The 23608-nt window shown below is 40.8% G+C and overlaps 2 protein-coding genes across 2 annotated transcripts in view; one reads left to right on the top strand and one right to left on the bottom strand.

Moving 5' to 3' along the window:
* Positions 1-23608, bottom strand: part of TMEM116 (transmembrane protein 116) — an 85108-nt gene that overhangs the window by 27895 nt on the left and 33605 nt on the right. The window lies entirely within an intron of this gene.
* Positions 13622-16676, top strand: LOC105102554 (disintegrin and metalloproteinase domain-containing protein 1a). The gene is made up of 2 exons (XM_031443283.2): positions 13622-13737; positions 14084-16676. The coding sequence occupies exons 1-2, from the start codon at positions 13622-13624 to the stop codon at positions 16548-16550; spliced, it is 2583 nt and encodes an 860-aa protein (XP_031299143.2). The 3' UTR covers positions 16551-16676.

The raw sequence follows: 23608 nt of genomic DNA, 5'->3' as shown, positions 1-23608 counted from the left end.
TCTGGGGTGAAAGCATGCTATTAGTTGGTAGTCACCTGAGAGCTTTGAGGACAAGAGGGAAACGGGGTAACTGAAGCTCTCCTAGTGTAAACTTGTCATTAGAGACTTCTGAAAAAGATGTGGAGGATTTCTGCTGAGGAGCACTTCAGTGGAGAACAGAAGCCATAACCTTCCTAAGAGCACATGCTGATGATGACTATGACAAAAGCTAGTAAGCTTGTAAGTTTTAAAACAACTTAAGAAATATAAGGGAATCATGATTTAGATATGGGGTAATTATGCTTAGCTAATTGAAAGGTGTTCTTTAAGGACCACAACTCAGGTAGATAGGGGCAAACTGGCCAGAGCACTGTAAGAAGAGAGGAGAAAGGAAAGCCAGAGTGGAGGAGCTCCGTGATTTTTCTCCAAGGTATTTCTAAGTGGGCTTAGGAGATTAGCTTCATTCCCAGAATATTTCTGCAGTGATTTAGGACCCGCATCCCAGGGACAGCAACCCAGAAATAACAGCGATATCACAATCATAAAGGTCCTCTCCAAAAGGTCCAAGGCCCACACTGGGTTCCCAAGCCTGAGGATCCTGCACTAGGAGGATAAGCCCCCAGAACTTCTGGCTCTGAAAACAGAAATAAACACAGGGAGTCATGCAAAAACGGTGAGAGAGAGGACTATGTTCCAAATGAAGGAACAGGGCATGACCTCAGAAAACAAGCTAAATCAAGAAGAAATAAGCAATTGGTCCGATAAAGAATTCAACATAATGATCATAAGGATGTTAAAAGAACTCGGGAGAGTACTGGATGAACAGGATAAGAAGTTAGAAGTTTGTAAGAAAGAGACAGAAAATACAATGAAGATACAAACGGAGATGAAGAATACAGTAACTGCAAGGAAGAGTAGAACAGAAGATTTAGTGAAATGGGTCAGTGATCTAGAAGACAAAGTAGTGGCAATTAACAAAAAAGAACTGAGAAAAAAAAAAAGAGCCCTCAGGAACCAGAAAAGAAAAAGAAATAAAGGAAATCCAAATTAGAATGGAAGAAGTAAAACTGTCACTGTTTGCAAATGACATACTATACCAAGAAAATCCTAGAGACTACTATTCTTATTAGGACTAGTAAGTGAGTACAGTAAAGGTGACTTTCTATACCCTAATAAAGTATCAAAAAGAGAAATTAAGAAAGCAAAACCACAAATGAACTATCACCCCACACCTGTCAAATTGGGTTTTCATCAATATCATCAAAAAGATAAGAATTCACAAATGTTGGTAAGAATGTGGAGAAAAGGGAACCTTTGTGCACTGTTGGTGGGACTGTAAGTTGGTTCAAGTCTATGGAAAACAGTATGGAGCGTCCTAAAAAAAAATCAATAAAACTACCGTATGATTCAGCAATTCTTCTTCTAGGTATTAACCTGAAGAAAATGAAAACACTAATTTGAAAATGTATGTACCCTAAAGTTTATTGCAGCATTATTTACGACATCCGAGATATGAAAGTAACCATCAGTAGATGAATGGGTAAAGTAGATGTGTGTGTGTGTGTGTGTGTGTGTGTGCAACACACACACATTCATCCATAAAAAAATGAAATCCTGCCATTGACAACAACATGGATGGATCTACAGACTACTTTGCAAGCGAAATAAGTCAGACAGAGAAAGACAAATACTGTGACATATTACTTCTATCTGGAAGTTAAAAAACATACACAATGAAAACACGCAGAGAATAAATTGGCAGTTTTCAGAGAGAAAGGAGGTTGTGGGGGCAAACAGATGATGGGATTAAGAGGTACAAACTTCCAGTTGTGAAATAAATAAGCCATGTGTATGTAATATACAGCATAAAGAATATGGTCGATATTATTTCAATAACTTTCGGGACAGACGTCTGTAAATGTCAAATCACTATGTAGTATACCTGAAACTGACATAAAGCGCTCTGTTACTTGTATCTCAAAAAAAAAAAAAAAAAAGAAAAAAGAAAAGAAAAGAAAAAAAAAAAAAGTCAGGTAGATACCTGGGAATCAATAAAACCAGTTTAGGATTTCACAACATTTGACAACAAAATTTACACAGATTTAGCCAATATGAAAGTTGTACAGACTATTTTAAACTCTTAGTTGCTGTCTTCATGTTTGACCCTCAGGACTATGAGACCACGTTAAAGGCAGGAAGCAAAGGCTAGGACAGCTACGCGAATGAACTTGCTCTGAAAGAGTGACTGAGAAATGAACATATTTATAAATTATCAGGTGAATCTTAAAATGTGTGGAAACCCCAAAGTCTGGGGATTGAAGGCTGAAGCTCTTTAGGATAGACCACAGCAGGGCAGTGACCAATTTCAGTGTGGGCAGGAGAGAGAAGGTAGAGTAACTTGAGTCTGAAATCTCCAGGTTCAAGGCTGAGTGTTCTGCATTTTGTGTGACTGTGTCTATAGAGTGCACTCTTTTGCCTGATTCTTCTCCCCGTTATGTTTGGAGGATTCTGAGGAATGGCTGGTTACACGTTCCAATAATCTGTGTTGGTAGCCACTCATGACCCAGCCAGCTGCTGCCCCAGGAGATTCTGACAGTGACTTCTTGCCATCCTTTACCTGCCTTCCCTGAGTGGCTGTTGTCCTCTCTGTGTCCCTGAGGCCAGTGGAGGCCGAGGCCCTTCCCTTAGTTGCCCAAAGCACAGCCAAGTCCAGGCTCTGGATTTGTATCCAGACTTGGGGGAAACAAAGGGACTTACAGTGTGGAAAAGAACACATTTGGATGTAGCCAATATTAATGTTCCGGGAATCCAGAGGTCATGCCCCTCCCTGGGAGACTTGGATAAGTCTTCCCGTTCTTCGGACGGGATGTCCGCAACCTGACATCTCTTCTTGTCCAGGTAGGACTGCTTTGGGGAATATCCTCATAACTTGGAGTGAAACCGCACTCTCTTCCCTGGGCTCAGTTGAAAGAAAAAGTAAAAGATTTATGTTAAACACAGGTGGTATCATCAGCCTCCCAGGGAAGCAATTCTGCACTAAACAAAGTTTTACAGTACTTTGCAAAATTAAAAAAATCTTTAATCTGTTTCCATGTTTTGGCTATTGTAAATAGTGCTGCTATGAACATTGGGGTGCAGGTGTCATCCTGAAGTAGATTTCCTTCTGGATACAAGCCCAGGAGTGGGATTCCTGGGTCATATGGTAAGTCTATTCCTAGTCTTTTGAGGAATCTCCACACTGTTTTCCATAGTGGCTGCACCAAACTGCATTCCCACCAGCAGTGTAGGAGGGTTCCCCTTTCCCCACAGCCTCTCCGGCATTTGTCATTTGTGGATTTTTGAATGACGGCCATTCTGACTGGTGTGAGGTGATACCTCATTGTAGTTTTGATTTGCATTTCTCTGATAACTAGTGATATTGAGCATTTTTTCATGTGCTTTTTGATCATTTGTATGTCTTCCTTGGAGAATTGCTTGTTTAGGTCTTCTGCCCATTTTTGGATTGGGTTGTTTATTTTTTTCCTATTGAGTCGTATGAGCTGCTTATATATTCTGGAGATCAAGCCTTTGTCGGTTTCACTTGCAAAAATTTTCTCCCATTCCGTAGGTTTTCTTCTTGTTTTACTTCTGGTTTCCTTTGCTGTGCAGAAGCTTGTAAGTTTCATTAGGTCCCATTTGTTTATTCTTGCTTTTATTTCTTCTAGGAGAAAATTTTTGAAATGTATGTCAGATAATGTTTTGCCTATGTTTTCCTCTAGGAGGTTTATTGTATCTTGTCTTATGTTTAAGTCTTTAATCCATTTTGAGTTGATTTTTGTATATGGTGTAAGGGAGTGTTCTAGCTTCATTGTTTTACATGCTGCTGTCCAGTTTTCCCAACACCATTTGTTGAAGAGACTGTCTTTATTCCATTGTATATTCTTGCCTCCTTTGTCAAAGATTAGTTGACCAAAAGTTTGTGGGTTCTAGGGTGGGAAGGGATAGACTGGGATTTCAAAATTGTAGAATAGATAAACAAGATTACACTGTATAGCACAGGGAAATATACACAAAATGTTATGATAACTCACAGAGAAAAAAATGTGCCAATGAGTGTGTATATGTCCATGAATGACTGAAAAATTGTGCTGAACACTGGAATTTGCCACAACATTGTAAAATGATTATAAATCAATAAAAAATGTTAAAAAAAATCTTTAATCTAAAAATTAAAAAAAAAACTCCTTGTGTTTACCAGCTTAATTTCAGAATACAAATCTGCTGCTTTCCTTTGGGCAAATACACTCACTGAAATGTTTTCTCAAAAGCAGGTGCAGGCTTCCTCCAAGAATGATTGCAAAAGGCTGACTATTTAAAATTAATCTTCCCCCTGCTTCTGGACATTAAGCTCTAAAAACTTTTGAACTAAGGAAGAATAGGAAAGAAAGATCCAAGGCCACTTTTGTTATTTCATAAAATTATGGAACTCTTACATGAGGAGCTTACGCCCCATTTAAATACATGAGGATAACGAATTGCTAGATCACTATGTGAATGACAAAGCCATGGTGACTCTTATCGTAGTTAGAAAATATTTCTTTTAATATTTAAAAAGGAAACAGCAGAGGTGGAATCATGACTGACCAAGTGTCTGCAGCCTCATGTCTGTTTCATCGCTGTCATCTGTCTCACTGGGCAGGCAAGCTAACAACCCTCCTAAGATTCCCCAGACACTGATTTTCTTACCAGTCTGGAGTTCAGGAACCTCTACTGGACCCCTATGCCCAGCGTCCCCAGATCCCACACACATTATCTAGAGTAGAAAATGTAAACTTGATGTGGCACTAAGGAACTGTGACAATTGGATCCTCCTGTCCATTTCCAACCGTTGTCTCCTAGGACTTTGGAAAACAAGCATTTCCTCTTATCGGCATGTCTAACAGGAAGAACCTCTGTCCTCACTACATACCATGGCCACTTGCCACTCCAGGCTTTTGATCACAATCTTGTTTCCCCTGAATGGCCTTCCTCTTCCCTTCCCCTCTTTAGTTCACCTCTCACAGCTCCAGTGAGGTGCCTGAAACTGCTCTAGCATACCTTCCTCTCCTTTCAGAATGAAACATGGGTTCTCTTTGAGGATATTCATGGAAAGGACCTATAGGGGAGGCAGCCTGAAACAGACCATCAGGTGGTTGTTTTCTGCCGAACAAGGAGCACATACACAACCTTATCATCAAGTGAAGTTTCCACGGTACCTGGAGGGTGAGAAATGTGTTTACTCACGAGCATGTTCTCAGAATCTCACATTCTGGAGATGCTCAGGCATTAGCGGAGAAATGTGGAAAGAAAACCTTGTAAGAGACAAAAGATATAAACTCTGAAACCACAACCACATTTCTTACAGTAACGCAACTTCAGTCACCTAATAATCACGGGCTGTGTGTTAGTGCAGACAATTTCATGTTAAAGTAGAAATAAAAAAGGCATTAGTGTCAGTGCCAGGGAACAGGAGAAAAGGCTTTCTTTCCCTCATGCCTTCCACTGACCCCTTATCTACCCAAAGCCATCCTTTACAGCTCCACGGATAAATTAGGTCACTATGAAAGTACAGAAATGCAAGTAAACATGCCAAATAAAGCAAAAGTGACCTAGTAATTCTTTGCTTTTTAAATGAGAATGGATTCCTTTGAGGTAACTGATGGGTCACGATCTAAGGAAAGCTCACAGACAGGAATCTCTTCACAGGAAAATGAAGACTGCTGCAACAAAACGTGACCTGTAACATTAAACCCCTGGCTATTGCGAGTCTGCACTGAAGAATTTACATTTTATACAGTAACGCACCTAAAGAAGAACCTGTTGGTTTTCTTCCTGAGCTTTGCCAGAAGAGACACCATTTTTAATCCACCTTATTGTCCCATTACTTGTTTTTTTAACCAATGTAAATATCTAAAAGTGTTTTCCACAACAACTCAAGCATAAGAGAAAACAGTAGAATATGTTTCCTAAGCACCGTGAGAGCTCTTTACTTCCCCCTGGAACTGAGCATGTGTGCTGTGTAAGCTATGAGTCCTGTGTTCTTCTAGCCTGACACATCCAGCCAGGAAAACATTCCTGAGAGCAAACAACAGCCTTTTTAAAAACAATACAGTCACCTTTCTTCTGATTGAGGGGGCTTTCATATCCCATGTACCCACATCCCAGGTGTGACTTTCTGGCTGACTGGTCTGAGACACGGAACTTCACTGCCTCGGGCCTGGGTTCCTCCTCAGCTGGATGGTCACACGGTGGTTCTCCACCACAGAGCAGCTTAGAGGCTCCACCAGGCAACGTGTGTGCTGGCATCTAGTGTAATGCCTGGCATACAGCAGGTGCTCAAATAAATGCTGAGAAGACCTTAAAATCAAAGGTGATCACGGCTGTAAGATAGTATTGTTACCGGTAAGTTGTTCAGCAACAAGACGCTTTATCCACTATCAAATCATAATGCTCAATTTCCTTCACATCTAAGGCATTCTGACCTACCATATGGCCATTTGCAAACACACTCTATTTCTGCCACTCAACTGTAAATCTCTGGGGGTGAGGCACAAGCTCTGGTTAACGTGGCAATCACTGCCTTGGGCCCAGTTACGGGTAAGACTGGTAGGGACGTTATCCTTTTCCTCAGAGCTCCACACAAGACCATGATGGCATTCAAAGCAATGCTGCTCCTTGGACCCTAAGTAAGGATGCTAGCTTTCTGCCTCTCCTGACTGTCCTCAATTACTGATGTGCAAATGGCTCAGGACAGGCCAACTTGCACACTCCATGCCTTGTGTCCAAGCTTGATGCTTTTTACAGAACTCTAACTGTAATAAGAGACGGAGACATGCCTCTCCCTCTTCTTCATGCATTTGTTCATTCAACCATTCATTCTGCCACTACTGAGTCTTTAACTATGAACTGGTCTAGTACTGGGGAAACGGTAGTAAATAAGACAGTCTCTGATCCCACGAAAACGTGAAAAATTACGAACCTGACAAATAAACAGACACCTATACGATGTGCCAAGTTGAGATGCGTGTGATCAAACAACACGAAGCAGTGCAAGGGGAACAAGGGTGATGTTATCAGGGTGGAGTTTTCAGCTATTTCAGGCCAGTGGTCAGAGAAGTCCTACCAGACAAGGTGACTTTTGAGGAGAGACACGTAGAATGCAAGGGAAGAAGCTCTGCAGGTATCAGTGGGGAGAGCAAAGCAGGGAGAGGGAACTCTAAGTGAAAAGTCCTGAGATGGGAACCTGCTTGACACATCTGAAGAACCCCAAGGAGATCAGCACATCTGCAGAGTGAGCATCAAGGAGAACAGCTTGAGAGCTATGGGAGGAGCCAGGTCACATAAGACTTGCAAAGGAATTCTGTTTTTATTGCAGTGCAGGTGGGAAGCATGGAAGGGTTTTAGGAGTAACCGGAGCGGAGAGGCACCGAGGGATCACTCCATCTGCTACGTAAGTGAGGAGCAGGCAGGCCCAGGGAGACGGGCCCCTGCAGATGCAGAGACCCCTTAGGGACTCTTGTAATTTGCCAAGTGGGCAATGGTGGAAGCTTTCAGGAGGATGGCTGAAGTCGTGGCAGTGAGGAGAGGCTGGAATCTGGGTATGCTCTTGTAAGACAGAGCTAAAAGGATTTGCTGATGGAGCAGATGGAGTGTGAGAGAAAGGCAGCAATGGAGGATGACTCCAGTGGCTTTCTCTGAACACTTTTGGAAGTACAGAAATAAAGCAAATTCAGAGAACCACCTGAGGTCCGTTTATTCAAAAACAAAAACAAAAGCAATAATTAACTGCTCAGTCTTGGTGAGAGAAGGAAGGTATGTCAAGTTTTAATTGCCCTGTTCCCACAGCCCTCTCCTCCGGTCCCCACTCATCATCCCAGCTACATCTCAGCCACATCATCTCCACTAGATAATGGCTATGAAAACAGGCAGCCTAGCACCCAGTGGAATCAGCAGAACAGTTTTAAGCCCCCTCAAAAGCCTTATTCCCATAGCACTGTTACTAATTTGCATGTCTGGCAGTTCCCTGGAAAATCCCCATTCACGGGACTTGCCTTGCTATACAACTCTTAGAAGAAAACATAAGGCAAAGGTTTCATGGCATTGGATCTGACCAGGATTTCATGGATATGACACCATAAGGAAAAAAAAATTATATATATATACATACATATATATATATATGTGTGTGTGTGTGTGTATATATATATATATATATACATATAAGATTTTTATGCATCAAAAAAAAAACTGTTAACAAAGTGAAAAGGCAGCCTACAGAATGGGAGAAAATATTTGCAAGTCATATATGTGGTAAGGGATTAATATCCAGGACATATAGAGAACTTCTAAAACAGCAACAAGACGAGCAGCCTGATTCAAAAAACGGGCAAAGGCCCCAAACAGACATTTCTCCATACAAGATACACGAATGGCCTCTTGCACATGGAAAGATGCTCAATGCCACTAATCATTAGGGACATGCAAATCAAAACTACAGTAAGCTACCATCTTGCATCCCTTAGGATGGCCACTAAAAACCAAAATAAAAACAAAACAGAAAAGAACAAGTGTTGGAGAGGATATGGAAAGACCTGGAACACCTGTGCACAGTATTGGTGGGAAATGTAAAATGGTACACCTGCTGTGGAATATGGTCCAGGGATTCCTCAAAAAAAAAAAAAAAAAAAGAAAGAAAAATAAGAGTGACCATGTGATCTAGCAATTTGACTTCTGAGTATATACCCAAAGGAATTGAAAGCAGGTTCCTGAAGAGATACTTGTATGTCTATGTTCCAAGCAGCACTGTTCACAAGAGCGAAAACATGGAAGCAACCTGAGTGCCCACAGAGGGTCAAATGGATGAGCAAAATGTGGAATACACATACAATGGAATATTATTCACCCTTAAAAAGGAAGGAAATTCTGCAATGTGCTACGACATTGAGGACATTATGCTAAGGAAATACGCCAGTCACAAAAAAGACAAATACAGTATGATTCCACTTAAATGAGGTACTCGACTAGTCAAAATCACAGAGACAGAAAGTAGGATGGTGGTAGCTAGGGGTTGGGGGAAAGCAGACAATGATGATTTGTAGTTTAATGAGTATAGTTCAGTTTTACACAACGTAAAGTGTCTTGGAGATGGAAAGTGGTGCTGGTTGCACAATACATAAAAGTATTTAATACCACTGAAGTGTATACCGAAAAATGGTTAAGATGGTAAACTTTATTTTATTTTTTTTAAATTACAGTCAGTTACAATGTGTCAATTTCTGGTGTATAGCATAATGTCCCAGTCATACATATATTTGTTTTCATATTCTTTTTCATTAAAGGTTATTACAAGATATTGAAAATAGTCCCCTGTGCTATACAGAAGAAATCTGTTTTTTTTAAAATCTGTTTTCATGTATAGTGCTTAACATTTGCAAATCTCAAACTCCCAAATTTTACCCTATCTCTTCTCCCCTATCATTGTAAAATTATTTACGATGTCTGCAGGTGTGTTTTATTTGTAGGTGAATTCATTAGTGTCCTCTTTTTTCTTTCTTTCTTTTTTTTAGATTCCTCATATGACTGATCATATGGTATTTTTCTTTCTCTTTCTGGCTTACTTCACTTAGAATGACAATCTCCAAGTCAATCCATGTTGCACAAATGGCTTTATTTTATTCTTTTTTATGGCCGAGTAGTATTCCATTGAATAAATATACCATGACTTCTTTTTCTAGTCATCTGCCAATGGACATTTAGATTGTGTCTATGAATTTGCTATGGTATATAGTGCAGCTGTGTACATTGGGGCGCATGTATCTTATCAAATTAGTGTTCCCTCTGGAAACATGCCCAGGAGTGGGATTGCTGTATCATCGGGTAAGTCTATTTTTAGTATTTTGAGGAATCTCCATACTGTTTTCTATAATGGCTGCACCAAACTACATTCCCACCAGCAGTGTAGGAAGGTTCCCTTTTCTCCACACCCTCTCCAGCATTTCCCGTTTGTGGACTTTTGAGTGATGGCCATTCTGACTGGTGTGAGGTGATATCTCATGGGAGTTTTGATTTGCATTTCTCTGATAATTAGCGATACTGAGCATTTTCTAATGTGCCTATTGGCTATTTTTATCTCTTTACTGGAGAATCGCTTGTTTGGGTCTTCTCATTTTCAGATTGGGTTGTTGGTTTTTTTGTTATTAAGCTATATGAGCTGTTTATGTATTTTGGAAATTAAGCCTTTGTCAGTGGCATCGTTTGCAAATTTTTTATCCCATTCCGTAGGTTGTCGTTTTGTTTTGCTTATGGTTTCCTTTGCTGTGCAAAAGCTTGTAAGTTTAATTAGGTCCCATTTGTTTATTTTCGCTTTTCTCTCTATTACCTTGGTAGACCCCTAGGAGAACAGATTTATGTCAGAGAATGTTTTGCCTATGTTTTCTTCTTGGAGGTTTATCATGTCTTGTCTTATATTTAAATCTTTAGACCATCCTGAGTTTATTTTTGTGTATGGTGTGAGGGGGTGTTGTAACTTCACTGATTCACATGTGGCTGTCCAGGTTTCCCAACACCACATGCCAAAGAAACTGTCTTTTCTCCATTGTATATTCTTGTCTCCTTTGTCAAAAATTAGTTCACCATAGGTCTGTGGGTTTATTTCTGGGCTCTCGATTCTGTTCCATTGATCCATATGCTGGTTTTTGTGCCAATACCAAGCTGTTTCGATTGCTGTAGCTCTGTAGTATTGTCTGAAATCTGGGAAGGTTATTCTTCCAGCTTCATCCTTTTCTTTCAGTATTGCTTTGGCAATTCTGGGTCTTTTGTGAAATTTTAGGTTCTGAGCATTTTAACAGAATAAAAAAGTGAAATAATTCTCCATTCTAAGAGACACCATCAAGAAAGTGAAAAGACAGCCCACAGACTCGGAGAAAATACTTGAAGAACATACGTTTAATAGAGACTAGTACCCAGGAAATACTAAGAACTCTGACAGCTCAAGAGGAAAAAAACTCAGTTCTAAAAAGGCAAAGGATGTGAAGAGACATTCCTCCACAGAAGATATAAATGGCAATAAGAATATGAAAAGCTGTGCAACATTCCCAGTTATTAGTGAAGTGCAAATCAAAACTGCAGTGAGATACCACTTACATCCACTAGGATGGCTACAGTCAAACAGACAGACAAGAACAAGCGTCAGTGATGCCATGGCAAAACTGGAATCCCCATTCATTGCTGGCAGGAGTGTAAAATTGTGTAGCTGCTTTGGAAAACAGTTGGGGAGTTCCTCAAAGGCTAAACACAGTTATCACATGACCACACAATTCCACTCCTAAGTATCCACCCAAGAGATAGGAAAACGTGTCTATGCAAAAACTAGTCCCGAAATGTCCGTAGAAGTATTATTCATAATAGTCAAAAAGTGGAAACCACCAGAATGTTCATCAACTGATGAATCACAAAAATATGGCACATCCATAAGAAAAGAATATTATTTGGCCAAAAGGAAAGCAAGTGTTGATACCTGCTACAACATGGCTAATCTTTGAAACCGTTGTGCTACGTGAAATAAGTCAGTCACAGAACACTACAACATGTAGGTTCCACTGATGGGGACTGTCCAGGATAGACCAAATCACAGAGACAGAACGTAGAGCAGTGGTGACCAGGGGCTGGAGGGAGCTGAAGGGAGCTGAGAATGGGGAGTGAGTGCTGACGGATAAGGGAGTTTTGTTTGGGGCTAAGGGAAATGTTCTAAAATTGATTGTGGTGATGGTTGCGTAATTGTATGAACATACCACAACCACTGAATTGTACACTTTGAAGAAGAATATTATGGTATGTGATTGTATCTCAATAAAGCTGTTATTAAAACACAAGTCAAATCAAATTACATAATTCTGGGATGCATACCTAGGAAGCAAATTAATAAAGAAAGTGAAGAAGTCGTTACCATAAAAGACAGGATCATGATCTCTCTCAAGCAGGAGGAGTTATGATTGGCAATGACACATAGGTGACTTCTATGGAGCTAAACTGTTGTTTACCTGATCAGGGTTTTACTTACATAAGTGTTTACCTTTCTCTCCCCCTTCTCTCCTTCTCCCTCCCTATTTCTCTCTTTCTCAGTAAAATATCCATAACATGAAATCAACCATCTTAAACATTTTGAAGTGTACAGTTCATTGGCATTAAGCACACTCACACTGTTGTGCAACCATCATCACCATCCATTTCCTGAACTTCTCATCGTGGCACCCTGAAAGTCTATACCCTTTAGACAATAACTGTCCATTACTCTTTTCCCCTGCCCCTGGTAATTTCTCTTCTGCTTTCTGTCTCTATGAACTTGACTACTTGTGGAACCTCATATAAATGAGATTATAAGGTATTTGTCCTTTTGTGCCTGGCTTAGCTGTTCTCATTTTACTCATTTACCGAAAACTATATTTCTGTTTCATGCACATTTTCTGACTGTGCTATGAGTCAAAATAAAAAAATTTCAGTAAAGAACAAAGGAGTGATGCCAATTGGAACAGAATATCTATACACTCTTTCAAAGACTTTCATTATACAACAGAGCAGGTGAAACTGGATGGCAACTGGACGGGGATGTGGGCTGAGAGGGATGGTTTTATGAAGGTGAGGTAATACAGCATGTAATAGGATTGGATCCAATGGACTGACAGATGTTTAGGGTGTAAAAGAGAGAAGGGAGAAATGGAAAAGTGAAGTCCATGAGAAACTGAAAGGGAAGGCCACTTCACTCACAAGTAAAAGGACTGGCCTTAGATAGGAGCTTGGACAGTTTATCCACTGTAGTGGGAGGGACATTAGATACAGGTGGACACATCTGGTGTCCACATGTGCAAGCATTCTTTTGATTGCTTCTATTTTTCTCAGGGAAATACGAGGCAAGAAGAAATCAGGAGAGTGAACTGACTGGCCAAATGTACAAAGGGGTACATTTTGAGCTCGTGACAGCGCCAGTAGTCACCATGTTTTTTTGGGTCTTTCTTAAGACATTTTCAGATGTTCAGGGCAGACATGAAGCAAGTACACACACATAAGGTACAGCAGATGACACATCCCAGCAACCATACCCGGGAGCTATTTATTCATTCAAGAAATAAGTCTTGTGCATCTACTCTTGGACAAGCACTCTTCCAGACACGGAGGGCTACAAGGATGAACAAACAGAAGTGGTCACTGAACACATGGAGGTCATATCCTAACACAGGGGAGACTTTCAGGATACCTAATCTTCAAAAGGCATCATCTTAAGATACTGCCGTGTCAGGACCAGCCCAAGAAGGGTAATAGGCTTGGAGATACCAACCAGTGTGCCCATGATAACTGCCCAAAGCGGACACTGCTCTAATGGCACCCCCCATACACACTTCTGGACAGTGTTATAAAGTGACCTTGAGAAACTGAATTCTGATGATGTTAAAGAAATAGGAGTATTGTTGTTTGCCCCATGGGTTTATCTGGGGGCACAGGGCAGCCACCCCACTGGTCTTATCTAATGGATGGCACAGCACTATAAGGCCTCACTGTGTGGTAAAGACCACCAGAGTTATGATGTCCATGTGGTACAGAGCAAGAGTTTCAGAAGAGGGGGAATTGGGCAATGGAGTGCCCACCAGAGTCCTCCAAGCCCCCTGGCCTGGAACATTTGGAGTCAGCCGAGCAACGGACAACAGGAGGGGTGGGGGAGGGGCGTTCCATATGGTCCAATCCAAGAGGGTATGGCGCTTTTGTTTCCTCTCTCAAGATACGGTTTTGCATTTTAGAGTCTGCTGTCCCTCTTCATGATTATGTCACTTCATAATGTCAAAAGGACCTTAACCAGGAAGTGCTGAAGCTGATGCTGGAAGGAAGTCACAGAGAAAGACACTATTTGAAGCGTAACAGAGAGATCAGAAAGACTGGAAAGGACACAGCCAGGGGCTGTGCCTCTGAGAGGTAGGCAGTAGCCACCGTCCATGCAGTCAGCATAGATCTGAGGCTAATACCTGTGACAGAGGGTCTGTGTGTCAGGCAGAGCTCCTGCTGATGGAAAGAGGTCCTACATCATCAACTGACTCACTAGGGCCGTGGCAGTGGCACCATCTGTGAGAGACTCTGCCCCCTTCTCATCTTGTCTCCAGAAAAACCAAGTGGTTATGTATGAAGCTAGCAGAGTGCTTGAGACTTGGGCTTCCCAGATGAAGGGCTTGAGGCCGGCACTACTGCCAGAAGCTTCACGTGTCATGTCGGGGATCATGCTGGTCTTGGTATTGGTTTTCCTGCCAAGCTTGTACGGTGACCTGGGATCAGTATATTACTCTTCCTATGAAATAGTCATCCCCAAGAGTCTGACAGTGGAGGGAAGGGAAGACCCAGTGGAAAAGGTGTCCTATATGCTGTTTATGCAGGGCCAGAAGCAGCTGATACACCTGACGGTGAAGAGAGACTACTTTCTCAACAGCTTTCCAGTCTTCAGCTACCACAGCGGCATCCTGGGGCAAGAAATGCCTTTCGTCGCACGTGACTGTCACTACGAAGGCTACATAGAAGGAGTCCCAGGTTCTTTTGTTTCCGTCAACACCTGTTCAGGCCTCAGGGGCATCCTGATTAAGGAGGAAAAATCCTATGGCATTGAGCCCATGCACTCTTCAAAACGGTTTGAACATGTGTTGTACATCATGGCACACGAAGCTCACGTCTCCTGTAGTGTCACTTCCAAGGACAGCCAAGTGGCACCGACCAGCCGGCAACGAGACAGCAGCAGGCCTCGCGGTCTGCAGGTGCCGTCCTACTTGTGGTCACACACCAAGTACGTGGAGATGTTCGTCGTGGTCAACAACCAGCGGTTCCAGATGTGGGGCAGTGACGTCAATGAGACAGTCCAGAGAGTAATGGACATCATTGCTCTGGCCAACAGCTTCACCAGGGGAATCAACACAGAGGTGGTGCTGGTTGGAATGGAGATTTGGACCGAGGGGGACCTCATAGGCGTCCCAATGGACCTGCAAGTTGCACTCAGGAATTTCAATAGCTGGAGACACGAGCAGCTCTTCCATCGTGTGAAGCATGATGTTGCCCACATGATTGTTGGACACCATCCTAAAGAGGATATGGGACAGGCCTTTCTCAGTGGCGCCTGTTCAAGTGCTTTTGCAGCAGCTGTTGAGTCCTTCCATCACGAAGATGTCCTCCTGTTTGCAGCACTCATGGTCCATGAGCTTGGGCACAACTTGGGGATTCAGCACGACCATTCGGCCTGCATTTGTAAAGGTAAACACTTTTGCCTCATGCATGAAAATATCACCAAAGGAAGTGGCTTCAGCAACTGCAGCTCTGACGACTTCTACCGGTTCCTCCGGGAACACAAAGGGGCCTGCCTGTTTAACAAGCCTGGGCACAAAGGCCGCTTACAGAGGGACGTCCAGTGTGGAAATGGTATAGTGGATGAGACAGAGCAGTGTGACTGTGGTTCTGAGTGTGACAATCACCCATGCTGTGACGAAACATGTAGGCTGAAGGAGAAAGCAGTCTGTAATCCTGGACCCTGCTGTAATAATTCATGCCAATATGAAAAAATTGGATCCACGTGCCGTCCTGCTGTGGGAGAGTGTGACCTCCCAGAGTACTGTCTTGGTGACTCTGGAGAATGTCCCCCAGACCGCTACAAGCAAGACGGTACGTCGTGTCAAAAAGTGCACTATTGTTTTGAAGGACGCTGCAGGACTGCTGATAACCAATGTTTAGATATTTTTGGGTACCCTGCAAAATCTGCCCCAGAAGAGTGTTATCGGTCACTCAATAAGAAAGGGAACAGGTTTGGAAACTGTGGTAGTCCCACGAATAGTAACCCAGAATATGTTCAATGTGAAGATAATAACTTATTTTGTGGTAAAGTTGTATGTACAAATGTCAAACAGCTACCAGATATCAGACCCCAGCATACAGTGTTGCAGGTCCCTCATGAAAATGACTACTGCTGGGTCATGGATGCATATGACACTACTGATATCCCGGATGAAGGAACGTCATGGGGTGGCAGTACTTGTGGAGACAACAGTGTCTGCATGAATCACATCTGTAGTGATCATTCAGTGCTTGGGTATGACTGCAAACCAGAAGAAATGTGTAATGGGAAAGGAGTTTGCAACAATTTGAAGCACTGCCACTGTGTGGGTGGTTTTGCTCCCCCTGACTGCAACACTGCAGGAAATGGTGGTAGTGTGGACAGTGGCCCCCCTGGTATGAGTGAAGGACCAGAACCACCAGCTGGAGGTGGAAGTCAAAACACTACCGGAAGCAAAAAAGAAGAACTCTTAGATACGGCGATAATACTATTTATTATACTTTTCCTCATAATACTAGCAATTATAATGTGTTGCATCTTCTGCCTTTGCAAACGGGAGAAAGAGAAAGAAGCGGCTCCACCACCCGAAGAAGGGCCTCCTGCAGAGGCTGCTCCACCAGTGGAGGCCCCAGAAGAGGAGGAAGAGGAAGAGGAAGAGGAGGAAGAGGAAGAGGAGGAAGAGGAGGAGGAAGAATCAGAGCCGTAAGACAATAGAGGGAGAAAGAGGCCTGATACATCAAACACCTTAAGTTTGAGTGGGGATGAGCAGCTTAGTGAAGCAAAGGTTAAGTGGGAATTCGTAGCTTCAGTGGCTCTAGCTAGGATTATAACGTCTACAAGATTATACTCATGTAGGAGGAGGGCTTCTTCCTGTCACATTATTCATTTTTGGTAATAAAGGTTTTATTCTTGTATTAAATATATTACTACTTTTTGCTTTTTCACATTTTACTTGACCTCTTCACATGCCTCTACTGTCATCAACGTTCCTGTCTTGGGCTAACTTTTCTAGTCACAGATCCTTTTTTAGGACATACCATCTTTCATCTAAGTTGTCTGACATAAACTAATAGTGGTACCTGCACTTATTACTATTAGCTGAATTTTCACTTAAGTAACAGCTACCTACTATGTGAGGACAGTTTTCTTATGTGACAGATTGTTCTCATTTGCACTGTAAGTGTGCATTCATGAAACAAGGAGTTTTTAAATGAATGAATAAATAAGTAAATAAAATCCTATTCAGATTAGACGTCTCTTCAGATTCCATGTGGTATAGTTATTGAGTCTGTTTTCTTCTGGGACTCTGTGGGATGGACTATAACCAATAAGGCAGAAGTCTCTTATTGAAGACTGCCCCACCTTTCCAAAACTGGCATATGTTTGAAGATGTTTAACATGGGTATGGGTGTGTGTGTGTGTGTGTGTGTACTTTTTCAACTGGTTACTTCCCAGGTCCAGTCTCTTTTTACATAAAATGCTTCTTTTTCTTCTAGGGCAGCTTTCATATCCCTTCCTCTTTACTAGTACCTTCAGATGTATCATGTCTGATGGAATATCACCTAGTTAGGAAACTGTATTTATATTAATTTTTTTCCAATGGGGACTTTTTTCAATTCTGGATTGAACCCACGACCTCGTGCATGCTAAGCATGCGCTCTACCACTGAGCTATACCCACCCTCAGTATTTATACTAATGTTATACAGTAGAGAGGCCCCTACCACAGTACTGAGTAAAGTATGAAAATAAAATTTTGTCTTTTCTATTTTTCTTTTTTTATTTATTGAAATTAATAACTTGACTGACATCAGAAGGAATCTCTCCAATTATAGGTAACAACTTTGGATGTGGTAGATAACTTCTCTGTGAAGATAGCATAAAGCAAGTATAATATTAACATTATTCATTCTGTGACAGGAACTGTGTTAAACACCTTACATTTACTGTCTTAATTTGATCCTCCCAACCACCCTATGAAACCTCTATCTTGTTCATAAGGAAAGAGACCAAAGAGAATTTTCTCTCGAGCTAGTAAGTGGTGGTACCTGGATTTCTTCCCAGGTGTGACTCAGTCTACATTTCCTACTATCGTATATACTTTTCCTTTCAGTAAAACGTGACAGGAAAGACACTCAACATGTCTTTAACTGACCTGTATTATGAGCCCACAAACTGTGTAGTCATTATTGCTGAAAATGTCTTTTCTCCTAACATCATGGTGTTTCAAGCTGTCATCTTATTCAGTGCTGTGGGCCCAGCATATTGTAGATGCTTAATAAGTGTTTACCAAGTGAATGATTTAACCAGAGCTGACTTTAAAATATAAGACCAAATTCATTCTTGGGGTAGGATGCCTCTTGCCACTCCCTAGCACAACCAAAATCTTCCTTAGATTCAATACTCCTAAATATTTATAAAGAGTCAAATAAGTCACAAAAGGTTTATAAAATCCCAAACTCCAACAAATGAAAGAAAGACTATGATAAGGGAGGTGCCAGTTTTAATGTAGGCAGGAGTGAGCAGGGAGATGTAACTTGGGCTGTAAAATCTCCATGTTCAAGGATAGTTTACTGGAACACTCAGGTGACAACAGTTCATTCTGCACTGTGTGTGACTGCCTCTAGGATGTGTATCATTTCACCCGATTCCTATATTTGGGGGAGTCTGACGAATGCTTACACATTCCAATAATCTGTGTTAGTAGTCACTCATGACCCAGCCAGCTGCTCCTGTGAGAACTCTGATGGTGATTTATTGCCATCCTTTCCTGCCTTCCCTGAGCACTACTGTCTTTTCTGTGCTGTCTCAGGTCAACAGACACCTCGTCCTTCGCTTAGTTCCTAGAAGCACAGGCAAGTCCAGGCTCTAGATTTTTATCCAGATTTTGAGGAAAAAAATGGAAATTACAATGTGTAAAAGAAAACACATTTGTATGCTGCAGATATGCTTCTGGGTTTCAGGGGTCATGCCCTCTTGGGGTACTCGGATAGGATATCTCCCTCCTTGGAACTGACTTGACATCCCTTATTCCTGTAGGAGGACTTTTAGGAATATCCTCATAGCCTGGAATTAGATTCCACATCATTTTCTGGGAGAAAATTTCAGTGAAGGAGAAATTTTTTAAAAAATAACTTACTGAAAATCCAGATCATATATCACCATAACCTCACATGAATGCAATCCTGCCCACAATGAAAAAGCATTAAATTGGTTTAACAATAATTTAGCTTTTTTATGTCCAAACTTCAATCTTATTAAAGTTTTCTCTTTTATTTTTAATTTTCATTGAGATATAATTGACATGTAACATATTAGTTTCAGATGTACAACATAATGCTTCATATCTGTATATTTTGTAAAATAATCACTACAGTAAGTCTAGCTAGTATTCATCATCACACAGTTACATTTTTACTTATGATTAGAACTTTTAAGATCTACTCTTTCAATATACAACACAGTAGTATTAATTATAGTCACCACGCTCTATATTATATCCTCAAGACTTACTTATTTCATAATTGGAGATTTGTACCTTTTGACCACTTTCATCCATTTCACCAGCCCCCTACGTCCTGACTCTAGCAACCACTGATTTGTTCTCTGTATCTGTGAGTTCAGTTTTTTGGTTTTCTGTTTCTTTTAGATTCCACAAATAAGTAAAGTATTTGCCTTTTTCTGTGTGACTGATTTCACCTGACACAATGCCTTCAAGGTCCATCCAAGTTGTCACACATGGCAAGGTTTCCTTCTTTTTATGGCTGAATAATATTCCATTTGTGTGTGTGTATAACATTTTCTTAATTCATTCATCCATTGATAGACACCTAAGTTGCTTGTACAACTTGGCAATCGTAAATAACGCTGCAATGAACACTGGGGTGCAGATACCACTTTTAGTTAGTGTTTTCATTTCTTTTGGATAAATCCCCAGAAGTGAATTCCTGGGTCATACGGTAGTCCTATTTTTGATTTCTTGAGGAACCTCCATATTGTTTTTCATAGTGGCTTTTCCAATTCCCACCAACTGTGCACAACAGTTACCTTTTCTCCACATCCTTGCCAAAACTTATCTCTTGCCTTTTTGATAACAGATATGAAGTGATATCTCATTGTGGTTTTGATATGCATTTCCCAGGTGATTAGTGATGTTGAGCACATTTTCATGGACCTGATGGCCATTGGTATATCTTCTCTGGAAAACTGTTAATAAAGATCCTCTGCCCATTAAAAAAAATTTTTTTTTGTTATTGAGTTGTATAAGTTCATTTTTTATTTCAGGTATTAACCTTTTATCAAATACATGATTTACAAATAATTTCTCCCATTTAAGAGGTTGCCTTTTCATTCTGTTGATGATTTCCTTTGCTGTGCAGAAAGAAGTCTTTTAGTTTGATGTAGTTCCACTTGTTTTTGCTTTTGTTGCCTTGGCTTTTGGTGTCAGGTCTGAAAAATCACTGCCAAGACCAATATCATGGAGCTTTGTGTCTGTTTTTCCAGGAATTTCATGGTTTGGGATCTTACTTTCATGTCTTTAATACATTTGGAGTATTTTGGTTAGAGTCTTTAGGGTTTTTTATATGTCATCTGCAAGTAATGACAGTTTTACTTCTTCCTTTCTGATTTGGATGCCTTTTATTTCTTTTTCTTGCCTAACTGCTCTGCCTACAACTTGTAATATACTATGTTGAATGAAAGCAGCGAGAGTAGGATTCTTGTCTTGTTCCTGATCTTAGAGGAAACGCTTTTAGCTATTCACCACTAAGTATCATGTTATTAGCTTTCTTCTTGAGTAGCATTTTGTCATTTTGGGTGGATGTGGACCAAAATCTCAATGAAATTTTTTTTTTAAAGGGCAATCTTCCTCCACCATTGAAAATGCTAAATAAGTAAAATAATTTTCCCCCCCGCTACTATACCTAAAGCTGTCAAAATATTTGAGCTCCTTTATTAGACTCCCATAATACATGCCATGGCTCCAGGTAATTACTCTGGAATGGGTAGACAAATCTCCCATAAATCTCTCCCACACTTTATCTTAGCCTAAAGGCTGAGAAGCAATAATCCTCCCCCACAAACACACACACTCTACTACCTTATGTTCTGTTATGGAAAATCCTCCTACTTCCAGAGGTTGATGGTGGGAGGGGGAGATAAATTTTTTGACCATGATCTTACCTATGTGACAAATCCTATATCTTTGAAATCTGTGACATTTCAATTCTCAGTAGTTCTTATTTAATCAGAGTCAGAGGCAAAATCTGCTTTATTTGTGGGAGAATATTTTAGTGAGATTTTATTTTATTTAAAGATAAAACTCAAGGACTATTCCTCACTAGAATAGTTGAGACATGATTTATACAGTTCAACTAAACTTAAAGATGAGCTGTCTTCAGTGTAAGCAAAATTACTTCCTTTTGGAGTACAGTTATGTCGATCACTGAGAAGGAAGGATTTTGTTAAGAGAAAAGCTGGAAGTTGGAGACCTGGGGTTTGTTTAAGAGTGTCCAGGTAAAGGACTGAGGCACAAGAATGCTGGAAGCTACTGCCCTCTGGAAGACCACGGCCTCTGGACTCTTGATGTACTGATGTCAAGTATTATCTCCTGTTTTCTTTTTTTTTTTAACTGAAGTTTAGTTGGCTTACAACATTGTGTTAATTTCTGGTGTACAGCATAGTGATTCTGTTATATCTATATCTATCTCTCTATATGTATTCTTTTGCCTATTATTTTTCACTATAGGCTATTGCAAGGTATTGAATATAGTTCCCTGGGCTATACAGTAGGACTTTGTTTATCTATTTTATATATAGTAGTTAGCATGACCATGTGCCCTTAAAGTACCATGGCCAGAACCTCTGTACTATGTATGAATTTATTACTGTAGATATGGGCTTCAGCAATGCAGCTTCCACTACTTCCACAAGTTGTTGCATAAGCACAGAGAGCTGCCTATTTAATAAACCTGAGAGCCAAAGCTCCTTTTGAAAGCCATATTGTAAGAATAAGATAATGGATAAAAGAATGTGACTATGGCAATGTCCTTGATTGTCAAAAGGATCACTGCTGTCTGCCCTCATGCCAGTTGAAGAAGGGTTCAGATTATGCATTTAGATGTTACTGCAAAAAATGCAAATTTTTATGGACAACCACATCCTGCCACCTCAGTGTCGATGAACGTGACCTCCCAGAATACTGTAATGGCACCCCTAAGTGGCACCAGACAGATGTCTACAAGCAAGACAGTACCTCTTGCAAGGAACAAGGTTACTGTTACCAAGGCTGGTGCTGAAGACTGGAGATTGTGTGTGTTAAAAAAATCTTTGGAAAGGGCACAAAGGTTGTCCAGGAAAGTTGAATACCAAGCAAGACAGGTTTGGGAACTGTGGCAGTGAATCTAAAGGGATGTTTAAGGTCTTTAGCAAGTGCAAGGCCAAAGATGTAAAATGTGGGAGTCTACTATGTAAAAACATCTAAAGGCTCCCATGCATTGAAAAACATCAAAACACTCAGTTCCCTATGCAGGACACATGATGTTGGGGTGTGAAGGCTTTTGAAGCCACAGACGGGGCTGATGAGGGGGAGGTGAAGGATGGTACAACACGTGGTCCACAGAAGATATGTATTAGTTGAACTTGTTTAGATCCAATTATACTCCACTATGACTACAACCTGGGCAAGCCATGAAAGGGATGTTTGCAGACATTTTAAGAACTGTGTCTATTTGTATGCCCCTCTTAAATGTGAATTCAAAGGCTACAACAGTAGTTTGAATAATGGCTATCTTATTCTTAGTAGGATGAAAAGCTGATATGAAAATCCTAATTTTGCCTAACCTTTTATTATTTTTCATTCCTACAATCTTTTTGTTTGCCTACATCCACAGAATATCTAAGACCTATGTCAATGCAAAAAAAGAGTCAGAGAAGAAGATGAACAAACCTGACAAATATTTGATAATAACCTTTTTTTCTGGCAATAAAGTCAAATATGAAGTGATACTAAGAGATGAAGTCCTGGTGGGAGGGTATAGCTCAGCAGCTGAGCGTGTGCTTAGCATGCACAAGGCTGGGTTCAATGCCCAATATCCCCATTAAAAAAAAAAAAAGAAAGAAATGAAGTCCTTAGTTCTGGTGTCCCACAAGGTCTATGGAAATGAGAATTCTTGTTTCTATCTGTCTTTCTGTATGCTGAATGCTTATTAGTTTTTTTAATTAAAAGAAGTTAAAGCAGCTCTCTAGATGAGACAATCTTTCTTGTTCTCTGCTACCCAGAAACCAGGTCTCCAGAGCTTTGGGACAAGGGGAGGCCTCAAGATGTGATCTTGACAGAATGAGGCCAGGTTACCATCCACAGTAAGGCTGAAGCTCATGGCCTAAAACCTAAAGAGCTATTACTGAGCTCCCTAACATTTCTATTGAGTTTCTACTGTCTAGTCCCCCATTATAATCTACTCTGTCAATTTTCTCTAATCTTAAGGATTTTTGCCTTGGTCAGACCAAGGGAATTTACAGGGAGAAGCATCTGATTTATTAGTTTTAAATGTTTTAGTTGATTATCATTCCAGCCTTTGTCCATTTGGCTTTCTCCTTTGTTTTGGCATCATAGTATCCGATACCCTGGCCTCAGATTGGTCTTCTTCATGACTTAACTGGAGAGGCCAAATATTACTCGTTACATGACTAAAGAGGAAGAAGCATTAAACATCCCTACCCATGAATGAGCCTCTTCAGTGTGGGAATCTTTTCTTTCCCCAAAGGT

This window comes from Camelus dromedarius, chromosome 31 (assembly GCF_036321535.1).
Source record: "Camelus dromedarius isolate mCamDro1 chromosome 31, mCamDro1.pat, whole genome shotgun sequence".
Classification (NCBI taxonomy): domain Eukaryota; kingdom Metazoa; phylum Chordata; class Mammalia; order Artiodactyla; family Camelidae; genus Camelus; species Camelus dromedarius.
The sequence above is the reverse complement of the archived record's forward strand: the minus strand, read 5'-3'. Positions and strand labels throughout refer to the sequence as shown.

Coding starts and splice junctions, on each gene's coding strand:
- LOC105102554 (XM_031443283.2), top strand. CDS start 13,622: ATGGAGTGCCCACCAGAGTCCTCCAAGCCCCCTGGCCTGGAACATTTG. Junction 13,738..14,083: donor ATATGGTCCAATCCAAGAGG/GTATGGCGCTTT, acceptor CTGACTCACTAG/GGCCGTGGCAGTGGCACCAT.